The sequence below is a fragment of the Chelonoidis abingdonii genome, chromosome 2 (assembly GCF_003597395.2).
Source record: "Chelonoidis abingdonii isolate Lonesome George chromosome 2, CheloAbing_2.0, whole genome shotgun sequence".
Lineage (NCBI taxonomy): Eukaryota > Metazoa > Chordata > Testudines > Testudinidae > Chelonoidis > Chelonoidis abingdonii.
Genome location: NC_133770.1, coordinates 61,296,505 through 61,311,339, shown reverse-complemented (window position 1 = coordinate 61,311,339; position 14,835 = coordinate 61,296,505). Strand labels below are relative to the sequence as shown.

The following is a 14,835-nucleotide window of genomic DNA, read 5'->3' as shown; positions in this document are numbered from 1 at the left end:
AAGTGATAAAACAGCATGAAACCAACATGGCAGCCACAAGCCAGCATGGTGGTTTTTCAGAAAGTTCATAGCACTCCCATGGGAGCCACTCATCCAGCACACATTTAAAGTGACTGCTCTGTACTAGACTTCTAGCTCATCTGCAACTAGGTTCCCATGGGTTCTTATAAGTGGAAGGTGGTTTGTTTTCATTTCTTCTGTGAATACTAATAGGATTTTCCTAGGCTGCTTTAGAGGAAAAAGATTGAGATTTACTCTAGTTCAGCACAAACAAAACATATTAATTGGATTCATCTGGTGATAGATCAGCATATAAGATGAGATATGCATTTGTGGGTGGGTGTGATGTGAGTTCCTAAGAACAGATACCTACATAAAGCATTACACTCATGACATTGAAAGTATCACTGAAGCCCAAATACCTGATTATAAACAAAAACGTAATAGAGGAAAAAAAGCTGGTGTCTGTTTCTATGGCCATTATTGTTAAGAAGGGCCTCTGTTGTGAAATTAGTGGTCAATCAAGCAATAATGGACTTCCTACGCCATAGTTGCCAACATTTCAAAAAATGTGCCTAGGGCAACTCTGGGAAGAAGCCAGAGCTCTGAGGGCTCTTTGGATTATCGTTATTGGAAGGGGATTTGCTTCTATCCTGTCACTACCTTCATTCTGTTGGGTGGCACCATCTTGGTCCTCTGTGTTGCTCATATACCTCTTTTTTTTTTTCATTTGTCAACATCAGACCAGCTGAAAGCTGATGCTCTTTCTATGTCCTCTTGGTCCTGGCTTTGGCCCTGTCTGTCTGGGTGTGCCAGCTGACTGCTGCTACTCTGACATTGCTTTGGTTTCATCTCTATCAATATCCTGAGTCTGTTGCTACTTCATACAACCTGTCCCATTGTAGCTTGAATAGTTGCCTTTTCCCATTGCTTTTGAACTATATGACAATTGGACTCAGACCTGCTCACTAGTGTGTAACAGCCTCAGGTCCTCGGCTTTGTTGTAGTGGACTACCCGCTTAACTTGGCATTCTCTTAACTGCTTCTGTTCACCTGTTCTGCACTAGTGGTTGGTGTTGTTTTGATCCTTTCCCTGAGCATGTAGCTGCCCTTGCAATTTGGAGGCATTTCTCTAGGGATTTCTCTGTTTCTTTCAACAACCATTTCTGTAAGCTGAGAACTTGTCTTTAATTAGGGAATGTTTAATGTTGCCAATGTGGATGTAATCTAAGAATGTATCTCCTCTTCTGTTTCGTGGTTTCAGGTAAAAAAAATCAGTATCTTTCTACATTCTCATCCTGTTTGGGTCACAGCACTCATCAAACACCTTTATCAGCTGTTCCCGTGTTTCAGGAATTATTCCAGGCAAAAATATCTTCATGAAAATCTGGGGCGCTGGGGACAGGCATTTGGGAAGAGTGGTGAATTGCTAATGAGTCTGGTTTACAATGAACCCAAGAAATCTTCTATGGCCACAGAAGATAGAAATATAAAAGTAAGCATCCTTCAAGTCTACGGTGGATCCAGGGAGGGAATGATGGAGGCCAGGAAGACCATGCAGAACCTCATTTTCTGAGATATCTGTTGAGGCAATGCAGGTCCAGGATGGGATGAGGGCCCCATTAGCTTTGGGATTAGGAAATAATGGAGTAAAACACCTTCCTTCTCAAGTTTTGAGGTATCTCCTCCACGGCCTCCACCCATAGGAGGGTCTGTACCTCCTGGGCAAAGAGTTGCTCTTGAGAAGGGTCCATGAAGAGTGATGGAAATGGAGTGGGAGGGAGGGGTGCCTAAAAATTGCATGGCATAACAAATTGCCACAGTATTTAGCATCCAGCGGTTCAATGTTATGCAGGACTATGCTGGGCTGAAGTGGGACAGTCAGTCCAAAGATAAAGGGGAGGAAGGATCTGAAGCAGGAACCCTGGGGCACACCTTCTAAAGGCCTGCTTGGGCCCACCAGAGTACCTATGTGACCCTGACTGGGAGGTTGAGGTGGGCAGAAGGGGTTGACTGCACTTGTAACCTCTCTCTTATAGGGGTCCTGTCTTGGAGGTGGAGCTGAGAAGTATGGTGGCTGTTGGGGCCTGAAGTCCTTCCTCAAATCAGATGGAGCATACTGGATTCAATGATCTCAGCAGAGTTAATGGTGCCACCATGGGACCGAGGATGGAGGAATGGCCCAATGTGGGTCACACTCCACCACCTTCCCCTTGCTTGCGCTTCTTTGGCACCAGCGGGTTCCCTCTGTTGGTGCTCTACTTTTTGTGCTTCTTCCTTGGCACCAGGAATGGAGAGCAGTTCTGAGATGCACACAGTGGTGGAAGAGCACTTTGCACTGAGGCTGATGTGCTCAGTGCTGAATCCGAGGGGCCTAGTTCTGGAGCTGGTCTAAGAGCCGCTTCCATTAGGATAGTCTTAAGTCTGATCACTCTGGCCTTCTTTGTGCAAGGTTTGAAGTCCCAACAAATTTGGCAGCAGTCTTACATGTGAGATTCTCCCAGACACTTCAGACAACTGGAGTGTTGGTCGCTCACAGGCATAGGAGGCACAAGGTTTGAAACCCGGGAACAAAGTCTTGCCCAGCCCAGAGATGAAGGGAGCCCCTTAGCAATAAGGGGAGGGGATACAACTATCCACACTAAAAGTATTTCCAATATCTACACTAAAACGAAACTATGAAACAGGGAGTCAAATTTTGGGGCCTACCACATTGATAATGTCCCTTGAAACAACTGGCTGTTTGTTTAGACTGTTTTAAATAAGGCAAATGGTGCAAGTAAAATTAAAACCCATTTCACAAAAACAAATTGTGATTTTCTTAGCTATTTCTGTGTTTGGGGTTTAGGCTTTGAATTTAGTTGTGTGATGTCTAAATACAAAATCTTCTTGGATACTGTACATACCACTTCATGGACCACCCAAGAGTGTTACAGAAAAAAAAGTTTTATATGTTTGTGGTATATTTGCTTTACAGTACAGGTTTAGAGTTATACATTTTAGATAAATCATTTCAAATTATAAGTCTTGATAGGGTCAGAGGTACAAGTTAGTGGTCTCACTGCCATTTTTGAACTGCAGCCATTACAAATTGAAGCCTGGTATTTCCCAGCAGTTACAGTTTGCCCAATCTTGACTGGCTATTGTTCACCAAGCCCTTCCACAGCAATAAGACAAAATGCATTCTGCTTTACTGTGAAAGGAAATGATATATGAAATGTAGGGCTGCTAAAAGTGAGTACAGTAGGACATGTTTTAAATAGGTTCTTTTTCTTCTAGCCCCATGAAAACAGATTATCAAAAGCCAATGCTTCATGGCTGAAAGCGTGATCCATTTAGAATGAGATATTTCACTAGTATGATGTTTCATAGTTACTTATTTTAAAGCAGACACCTTATTCTATTGCACAGAAGATACCATTCTTGGCCAAATCCATGAACTTTAGTGGGAGTTTTACCTGAGTAAGGAGTGAAGAATTTGATCTATATTATATTTTACTTGGTATTTTCTATACTTCTGTACAATTACAATTAGGTTAAAACTAAGTATTTTTCTCATGTCAGGTAACATTGTTTAAATTTAACTTTAATAGTGGTAGATGTGAGGAGGTAGATGTAAAGTTGGTTTACTGTTATCATATAATAATGATGTTTATCAGTGACTGATTAAATCATCAAACATTTTCTTGTATATTTTGAGCTGATGGTCAGAACAAGTAAATAGCTTTTTTATTAAATAAGCTATAACATTTCCAAGAATCATGAATTTTATAAAAAGTCAAGTCTTATATATTTTGTAGTATATTTGCTATATAGTGCCGATATAAAGTTGCATATTCTAGATATAACTTTTCAAATTCCAAGTCTTGACAGAGGTCAGAGGTAAAAGTTAGTGGTCTTGTTGCCATTTCACTTAAACAGTTATTTTAAGCTAGTTCCACTCTGGGTCATTTTTTACGTCTTTCAGGATTACTATAGTTGTTACTTGTGTGAGCTTTCACTCTACTGCCAGTTTTGGCACTTTTAGAAGGAAACAAGTACCAACCTGAATGCTGTTAGGTACTCTACATCTCCCATGGGGGGATCCAAGCCACCTGTCCAAGCAATATTTACATTATATCCTTTGCCAAGGCCTCTTCCAACCTGAAAAGACAGGGGAAAGTGCCAAAGGAGGATGGGAGCAGGAAAAGGGGAGACGAAAAAAATAAGAAAAATACAAATGTGTGCTTTTGAAACAAACATCAAACACTACGTCAAATCAGCCCAGTCTTGTTTGACAAGGACTGTTCTGGGTTATACACTTGTTATCCACTGCTCCTCCAGTCCCTATGGACAATTTGGTAATCTGGTATAATTTAAAGCACCAGCAAAGGACGAGAAAATTAGGGGTAATCATGCAAAGCAATTACCTGAAAGATGCAAATAAAAATGGGTCTCTAAAGAAATAAACCTAACCTCATTTGGGGCTCCACTGCCAGGGAAGAAGTTGCCTTCATCATAGCGATGGAGGGAAACATACAGGATGCTTGGGTCAGCATAAAAAGCCTGCTGTGTACCATTGCCATGGTGAACATCCTAAAGGGGAAATTAAATAGATGACAAATGCAATAATGTCCAACTCGATGAGCAGAGATAAGTTCTCTCTCTCTCTCTTTCTCTGTGTCTCTTCCCCTCCCTCCTCTTTTCTCTTTCCCACTCCCTCCACCACCCCTATACTTCCTGAACTTTCAGGCAAATTACTCTTTAATGGACTCATTTTTTAAACTGGCTTCTAAAAATCAGGAAACCACAGTGAGCGTGCCCTGGAGACTCCAGATGAGCAGTCATTGAGAAATCCCAGTCCTTTTGTACAATTAGATATTTATACACCGGCTCTTTGTACTCCTTGCCTCAGTGATGGAATCTAGCATCCTGTTTTATGGAGAAATTTTATGACTTATTAACTGCCAACAGTTCATAACCCCTCAGGCTTAATTAACTAGCCTCACTGGCCTCTGAAGAAAGACTAATGTTTAAACTACAAACTAGTATTTTGCAGAAGGATCTATGGTTTACAGAGCATTTTCGCAATTCTTGACAGAACACTAACCATAAGTGTGTTCATTGATTTGCCAAGTTCCACTACTGAGGTCAAAGGCTTTGCGACCAGCTGAGTAAATTGGCTCTCTTGAAACATTCAGTTCAGTTAGCAGTCTCTCAGCAGTTAGATCCACATCAAAAGATGCCAGATGCAGAAGGACTTCATACTTCATTTTTGCAAAATCATGACGGCAACAGTCAAAGACATAGCAGTATGATCTCATTAGCTATTAAATCATCTGGCAGAGAAGAGCCGATAGTATGGTGCCTTCCACAACCAGGGAATGACCATAGCCAATTAGCATATTTCAAACATTATATAACAGCCCAAACACCAGTGCACAGGAAATCTCTGTCTTTAAATAAAATATTTACAAAATATTTAGAGAATAAGCATGTGATCATGGATAATGGTTTAAACTTTTCAATTTTATTTTTTGTTTATTCACAATTGTCTCATTGTACAATATATGGCTAGATACATACGGGGTTTTATAAGAGAAAAGAGAAAACGCGGTGCACTGTGTTGGAGGAAAAGTGAAGGTTTTTTTTTCTCTAAACTTCCACACTGAAGCTTATAAGAGGCTGAAAGATTTTAGATGTTGATTCTGCTTCTTTACTCCATCTGAGTAAAAATATAGATTTCAAGAAGCTATTCCACAAGGAGAGTAAACAAAATATTTTGAAAAGCAACCCTAATGCCTTGACTGCATTTTCATTACAAGCGAGTGTCCTTGGGTCTGGGCTGATATATAGTCTTCAAAAAATATTTTATTCAAAAACTCTCAACAAAATTGCCATCTGTTCATTATTCATCTATTCACTGTGATCTCTAGGCACCAGATACAAATGAAAGGAACAGAAAAATAAATTCTATAAAGGCCTGTGCTCTCCACTCTTAAGTTGGCTTCTACTGTTGTGGGTTTTGATTTTTTTAATATATTCTTGCTCTTGCTCTACAATTTTTAAATTATAGGAATTAAAATAGACACTTGGGCCTTTTATATGCTTCTTGATCTTCTATACTGCAAAAATAATTTTCTATTGTAAACTTAAATTTTCCCAATGAAAATAGTCCAGAAATGCCATTGAGTAGACAAAGATATCTGCATGGTGAGGATAGTGTATTCTACTATTAATCAGTTATGTGTTTTGTGTATGGGCTCAGTTCTGAGCCTATCCTTCTTGGATGAAATGTATGACTTATTCAGAAACTATTGATCAATCCAAAAATGGAGATTTATTCATCGGAAGGAATGAAAAAAGGAAAGCAGCAAGGGAGGTGTTTTTTCTGTGGTGTACATGTAAAAAAGAAGAGGACAGTTTCAAAGTGAAAAACAGAGAAGTTAAAGTTATATATACAAAAACATTTCTGAACATTAAGGAATGCACTGACTGAATATTTTTTATTAATTATTATTATTATTATTAACATTTTTATTGCAGTAGCACCTCCAGGTTTCAGTCAGATTGGGGCCCCATTCTGCTAGCCACTATAAACATATAGCCCTGAAGGTCAATTAGAAATCTCAGGGTACATTTACACTTGAAATGCTACAGCACCATAGCTGCAGCACTGCAACTGTACTGCTGTAAGTACAGACACTCACTGCATTGACAGAGGGATTCTCCCACTGCTGTAGTTAATTAATCTCCTCAAGAGGTGGTAGCTAAATTGATGGAAGAATTTTTCCATAGACATAGCACTGTGTATAGTGCGGATTAGCTCAGCAGAGTGGCATTTTTCAAGGATGTTGATTTTTCACACCCCTAACATCTATGATTCTATGTTATCTTTCAGGTGAGACCATTTAGGCCAGTTCTCCTTTGCTCTGAATCGACATTAGAGCACTCATAGGCAATTAGTTACATTTGGATTGTGGCTTTGCCTTTATGTTCATAGAAGGGGCAACACATCGTTGCATTGACCCTCGAGGAGATCAGAGACCAGACTGTGACTGTTCCAGGGCTGAAGTCATCTGTGCCAGCCCTCCGTACCAGCTCAGCTCAACATGTTTGTGGAGGAAAGCCAGAGTGGAGCTGAGTGTTACTTGCTATTCAAAATTCAAGCTGGGTTTCTTAGTGGAGACTGGTCAAATAGGCCTCATGTTTATAATTCTCTTCCTGGACTAGATGACTGTATCACTTATAAGCAGATATCCACTGCAAACATCCACAGAAACTAAACTTTGCATAGGTTTGCTAGGAGTTTATAAACTTAACATTTACTTCATGCTAGTAAATCCTAATCACATGAACAACCCCAGTGAGCAAATGGACACAAAACACAGTGGGAGTGAATTTGTTCACAAATCCTGATGAATTTCTGCAGAAATATGTTTACCCTAATCTTTCTCTCCATAAGTGCATTCCTAAACCGGAGGGTAAAACTTCTGATAAATATTTGAAAACTATTCCAAGAATATCAATATTACTTTTATATTTATTTTAGCCATATATTTCTTCATTTGCTATTTCTCTTGTTCACACTCTCCCCTCTTCTCTTTTTCCTCAACTACTAGTATGTACACTTAACTGAACAAAAGTGCTAGATGGTAAGGCCATGACTTCACAATAAGATTTAATTATGAGTGCAGATATGAACAAGATTTAGACTATTAAGCTATGCACTTCAAAAAACCTTTAACATATTTTGTCTTTAAATCTTTTATCACCTGCAAAAATTAATTAAGTGCAGATGTAACAGGTTAGGTTTTGATGCCAGGGTTCATTTCCTGTCTATGCTTTGTCAGACAACCTATTACACCTCCTCATGAACTGTAGGCAAAACAAAAATGGTGCTCATAAATCAACATTCAGCTTTCTTTGGGCTGTGTATTGGGCTGATCCTTTAAGTATGAAGCAAAGCTCCAATTCATTATTCATGAAAATAATATAGACAACATGCCAAATGTCATCTGTATTTAAATAAACCATCAGTTAAACAAATTAGAACTCTATTGTGTAAGAATGCATTCTATTAAAATACTAGATTAATCCAATGAAGTTGACTTTTAATCATTTTACTCTCCTGCAGGGAATCATCCAAAGCTGGCATATATGATTTGAAAACTTTTCAGAGAGAATGACTTGTTGATTTGTTTTCATAATATCAATGTTACTCAACAAGCAGATGGGGGAAGTGGCCAATTTGGTTACCAAAGCAACAGCATTCTTTAAAGCATATCAGACTATTTAAAGTCTGAATTCTGTAGGGAAAAGTAAACTTGGGTTCTGTTGGGTTATTTTAACAGTGGAAGTATCAATTCATTTAAGGACCATAAATGTTGCCCTGATCTGTGCCTTCTTCTCATTAAATTGCAGTTAACACCATTAAAGTGAAACATAGATGTTTATAGTTTCAGTACTGCCATCCTGGCTTTAATGAGTTCCCAAATGCAAAGGAAATACATGCCTTTATTTCTTGTAAGTATTAAAAATAGGAAAGCCTGAAGTACAGATATAAATTCATTATCTTTTATCTAGATGCACTGAAAGAGTGATGCTTGCCAAGAATACATACCAGATCTACAATCAATATCTTGCCTATATTTAGCTTGTCTCTCAAGTATTTGGCAGTAATTGCAACCGAATTAAAAAAGCAGAACCCCCTGTGGAACAGAGAAGAACAGAAATAAGAAAGCAAATAAGTCAGGAAAACAGTTATAAATAATGTTCAGGGCATTTAAAAAAATGCTATAAGATCTCTGAAGCCATAAATCTGCTTCTGGGAGTACCTAGAAAGCCTTTTCAGTCATCTGCTAACAATTAGAGTTCTTCAGAGACATACACAGGGCAGGTGATTGCCAGTAACCCTAGCGCTCCAAGATGGGCAATATTCCCTGGTACTTACATGGCTGTTGATTCTTCAGCATGATGGCCTGGGGGCCTTACAACAGCAAAACCATTCTGTAAGAACAAGATAGGTTTTCAATTATCAGATTTTTTTTTAAAAAAGCTGGTTTTTCTGTGTAACACAGCACAGCAGGCAAACAGAATTGGAATCTACCAGAGGCTCTTGAGCACGTTTTGCTACCCCATTGCCCTTTCATAGAATTAGCAGAAACAATATATGTGATCACAGCTGCATATATATCATGACTTAAAGAGAAGCAAAGAGACAGGCTCTAATATAGCCAGGATAAAAATAAGATATTTTGGAGCTGGCAAATATACACAATAGCTATTGTTCTGTACGACACAAGCATAACTGATTTATTCATTTAAGTCCAGAATCCATAGCTGGTAGAGAGAAAGTATCACTGATCCACCCCGATGAACATTTGATTCATATTATATTGTTCCCTGTCAATCTATTTCAGACTATAAAACAGTAGAAAGGAAAAAAGCCTTGCTATTTACATACAGCGGTTTGGAAATGTTGGCTCTACCTTCTGCGTAAACTAAATGATAAATTTACACTCACACACAAAAAAGGCAATTCCTAAGAACAGAAAAGGAGGACAATGGAAATCTCATTATTCTCCAGTCTATAAATTAAGCTTGGAGGCCTGCCAAAGCTTGCAACTTTATTGAATTCCCTCTGTCAATTTCTAACACACATTCTGGAGTTTTATAGAACATTTTCATACACAGCAGCTATCAGAAGTAGTGATGATCAAGGAATTCCTTAACCTACAGATTCACTGCAATGCATCATGTAAAAAAAAATGAAGTTCCCCCCTACATGAAGCAAAGGAAAGATCTATAAATCCTTGCAAGACAGCTGCTGTTCAAAAATGTAGGCTGGATAGTCATGAAAATAATTTGCTATCATAAGGAAAAAACTGTTAATCAAAACCTGGGCCAAATTCCACTCCCTGTTCTACCACTGTGAATCAGGAGTAACTCCACTACTTCAGCAGATTTACTCTTGGTTTACACAGATGCGACTGAGAGCAGAATTGGACTTGTGGGTTCAACTATTGCTTTATAACCATAGGCAATGGAGATTTTAAAAAAAATGATGTTCTAATCAATACATAATTCTGGCAGCCAAACCTCTATTTTACATAGTCAACAAGGAGTGCCTCAAACCCCTCATACAAAATGCAGCAATGGATTTTAAGAAAATACTGTAGACTACATTTTAAGAAAACACTGTAGAGTACTGTTGAATACGTATGCCTTTTATTGATAAATTATTCTAATTAGAACTAGAGAGGCTAGTTAGGCTGCAGTGCTGCAGTCCTTATCCAGGAAAACAACTATGAGAATCGATGGACCTGATTGTCCTTTCACTTCCACAGGTGTAAATAATGAGTAACTACAAGTAAATCAAGGGAGTTACACTGGTGTATGTGAGATCCATTTTCTTAAACCAAAGTGCCATTGAACATATAAATAGCAGTTGCCTTACTGAAGGCTAATTTAGCAGACAAGCAATCCTACAGCAGCATCTAATATAACCAGGGGCAGATCTAGGCATTTTGCCGCCCCAAGCACGGCAGGCAGGCTGCCTTCGGCGGTTTGCCTGCGGAGGGGCCGCGGGACCAGCGGACCCTCCGCAGGCAAGCCGCAGAAGGCAGCCTGCCTGCCGCCCTTGCGGCGCAGGCAGAGCGCCCCCCGTGGCTTGCCGCCCCAAGCACGCACTTGGCGTGCTGGGGCCAGGAGCTGCCCCTGAATATAACCCACTGTTAAACACAATTCAAGCAGCCAATTACAATATTTTCTAGAGTCTAGACTATTGTGTTATCAGTCTAAAGGGAACCCAATGCAGCTGCAAAGGGAGTAGTCCTGCAATATAGTGATCAATTCCATTGATCCTCATTCAGAGACTTCAGGGCACTCGGCAGCATCGCTCATTGTCATGCCCCTCATTTGCATATAAATGTTCATACTTTATCAAAAAGAGAGACTCACTTCAAATATGTGTGTCAGTTCTTAGCTATATCTTCCTTGGCAATTGAACAGAAGTGGCCTGTAGACTGAAGTCACCACCAATGAAAACCAAAAACCAAGGCAATTACAAAGCCATTCGAGAGGAATATCCAGGATTGCCTATGCTCACTGGGTTTGTTGTTTTCCAGACAGACTCAGATCTTGGAATCAGGTGATTTAAAAAAAAATTTCTAGCCCTCATAGTTGCTGAGAAAAACTTGAAAATGTGACCTTTAAAGGTTCAAAGGCCAGATGGCAAATTAAAAGTACCCCAAATTTACTATTTTTTAAAAATCTCATCATTTTAAAGCCAATGTAATGGATTGTGGGGATCTGACAATACTGAACAGCACTGGCTGTTTAACTTTAAAGTCATTAGTTTGCTGATTGTACTTAATATAGAGTACAGTGAATCAGAAGGAGGATGGAGGCATTTAGCCTATAGCTGTCAAACCGCATTTATACTGCTAGCTAAAATCTTGGTACTCTGCCCGCATAGCCTTTTTGTGGCCTCGTTTTTCACAAAATATGTTTCACAGGTGAGTGTACCAAATTTCATTCTCATTCAGACAAATTCTCAGATGTGTTTCTCCCCTCTACCATTTGTGAAAATCTAAATAATATATACATTCAAGTACATGTAGGTAGAGAACCAAGAGAATACATAGTCAAGGAGGCACCATTCATCAAATTATGACGTGTGTATTTTGCTCTTTCAATACTAGAAAACAATTTGAAAATAGTGCAAGAATTATAGCTGCCCCTGCTCAGTTCACAGCTCATTATTATCTAACCCCTATCAGCATTCCCAAAAGATCGATATAATTAAGATGATTATCTCACAGAGTACATCATGGAGGTATCTAAAGGGGAGAAAATGGGACACTTTCCTGTTTTTGACAGCATGACAGATACATTGTACACTCCTCTCTTCTGTTTCTTTACTGTAGCAATCCACAAAGGCAAGGGGAATTGTTAGAATGATCTGTTTGGAGATCTAGTTTCCTTACCAGTGGCTAATTTAGGACATCTTGGGGTAATTAACCCTGTCAGTCCCCTATGAGCATTCAAACTATCTATGTGACCCCTCTGGGGAATACATTATATATCCGTACATTACAGTGAAATTCAGTGCATTACAACAGGCATTTGGGGAAATATTTTTCGTAGGAAAAAACCCTATGCTGGTGATCAAACAGTTAATTTAATCTAATCCATATTGAGCAACACTGAACACTGATTATCAGTTAACACACAGTATTAAAAAACAACATTCATGCAACTGATAGAACTCCCTTCATACATCCTTTAGCTTCAAGCTTTGCACGAACATACTCTATATTAGCACAACTGAATGTCAACTAATTTATTTAGGCAATGTTTAAATGCCAAACTGTAAGCTCTGAACAGCTCTGGCTGAGGGTTAGAAGAAATGCAAAAATATACTGTAGAGACAGACAGACTAATGAAGAACAATATGTTGAAAATGAAGTGAACACATACATTCAAAACATTTTTTACATATACCTATTTATACTAGAATACAGTAACCATTACATGTAAACTGACTGACATAAATGCACATTAAAGGAAAGATTCACATCTGTAGCATTATATATTTAGTTCTCTGGTTAAACCTAAAGATAAGGAGTAGAGCTGCAACTAAGATGGTATTAGAGCAGTGGCTCTCAACCTTTCCAGAAGACTGTACCCCTCTTAGGAGTCTGATTTGTTTTGCATACCCCAAGCTTCATCTCACTTAAAAACTACTCGCGTACAAAATCAGACACAAAAATACAAAAGTATCACAGCACACTATTACTGAAAAATTGCTTACATTCTCATTTTTACCATGTAATTATAAAATAAATCAATTAGAATATAAATATTGTACTCACATTTCAGTGTATAGTATACAGAGCAGTTTAAACAAGTCATTGTCTGTATGAAATTTTTGTTTGTACTGACTTTGTTAGTGCTTTTGATGAAGCCTGTTGTAAAATTAAGCAGATATCTCAATGAGTTGACATACCCCCTGGAAGACCTCTGCGTACCCTCAGGGGTATGTGTACCGAATCACTGGTATAAAGTCTACACATGCTCGAACTGGGAATGACAGAGGTGTCGTATATTCAAACTTTCAATTCACAGAAAAGATGCATTTTAGATCTAAGTGAGCCTGTTTCCTGGCTATTGGAGAGAAAAAACAAGGAGAATTCATTCCCTTCTCGTACTAACATAAGTATTTTGCTCCCTCTCAACACCATACATGTGGCTGGATGCCTACTTTTCAAAGAGTAGCTGGGAGATCAGTCATATATGCTAGCATTCCTTTCCTCAGTGTTTTACTTAATTCCTTGATGCTTTGCAACAGCACAATCAGACATCCATCCTGTTTCTGCTGAAATGGGCAGTGAAGGATAGTTTCCATCACATTTTGGGTTCTCTGCTGTTTATGTACTGGCTGTCTGCACTGATCTTCTATGGTGGATCCACAGCATAATGAGGTAATATTGGCCTAAGAAGCATTTTGCCACAATGTGAATTTGTCCATTCACCACGATGTGTGAGAACTAGATCACGGTTACTAATGTTCTTCTCAAATATCCTGTACCCATACTCAATGATTCATGTGTTTACAGATACATTCCTACAAAGTGCTGAATGACTTCTAGAGGTGCTGGGCACCATTAACTCTCACTGGCTTCAAAGAGAGTTTAGGATGATTAATAACTTGCAGTCATGCCCAGAGCGGGTAAAATTGACTCAGCAGTTGAAACCATTGCCAGCCAACTTTGACTAGCTAATTGATAAATATAACTTTTGTATTAAATTGAATGGTATTTAGCATATTATGTCATTACAAAAACTGTATAGCATTAGTAAAATATATTTATAGAATAAATTCTATAATATACCTATAGAATATTCTAAATATATTTATAGAAGCAAGGGTTCCTTTGGAAAAAAGATACCTAATCCTCTTTTGCTATCCTCAAGTTCAGCACAAAACTGGTACTGTATGATATTTATAAGTCCACTTGTGCATTGACTGAAAGTACCTTTCAGATCTTTACAAATTAATTTCACATGACTTCACCCTACAGGACAAATAAGTGCTCCCTGGAAAGTGTTCCAGTCATTTGCAGTGTCATGCATGCCACTGCATCCCAATGGGACAAATTGTGAGAAAAATCTAGCCCTATTTTTTTTGCAGACACAGCTTAGCTGTCTAATTTTGAAAATTTAGCCTTCATTGTCTTTTATTTTGACTGTATAAATAGGTAAAACAGTGTGAAGCTGGAACCTAATGCTTAACAATAGTAATATTTGGAGTGCCATTCTTAGTCATCCAAACATCCCTTTGACTTTTATGGGAGGGATTTAGTTCTGTTTTAACAAATTTTCTGGATTTTTACATAGTAATTAGCTGCACAAGGCTTCTGGACCAGGCCAATATTGACGTAAGACACTCAGGGCCGGTGCTTCCATTTAGGTGACCTAGGTGGTCACCTAGGGCGCCAGGATTTGAGAGGGCAGAATTTTGTAGCCCTCAGTGGCAATTCGGCGGCAGGGGGTCCTTCCATGCTCCGGGTCTTCGGTGGCAATTCTGAGGTGGGTCCTTCACTTGCTCCGGGACCTGCCGCTGAAGTGCCCCGAAGACCGGGGGCATGGAAGGACCCCCGCCTAGGGCACCAAAAANGGGTCCTTCCGTGCTCTGAGTCATCGTGGGTAATTCTGCGGCAAGTCCTTCACTCACTCCGGGACCCGCCGCCGAAATGCCCCGAAGACCAGGAGTGCGGAAGGACCCCCCCCCCGCTGCAGAATTGCTGCCAACGACCGGGAGTGCGGAAGGACCCCCGCCTAGGGTGCCAA

General features: G+C 39.3%; 1 protein-coding gene across 1 annotated transcript in view; it reads right to left on the bottom strand.

The window, feature by feature from the left end:
• Positions 1–14,835, bottom strand: part of HDAC9 (histone deacetylase 9) — a 362,822-nt gene that overhangs the window by 114,052 nt on the left and 233,935 nt on the right. The window contains exons 18-21 of the mRNA XM_075062391.1: positions 8,933–8,988; positions 8,603–8,690; positions 4,456–4,575; positions 4,046–4,143 (exon numbers count right to left, since the gene is read on the bottom strand). Of these exons, the coding sequence (XP_074918492.1) occupies positions 4,046–4,143; positions 4,456–4,575; positions 8,603–8,690; positions 8,933–8,988 (362 nt within the window). The remainder of the gene's footprint in view (positions 1–4,045; positions 4,144–4,455; positions 4,576–8,602; positions 8,691–8,932; positions 8,989–14,835) is intronic.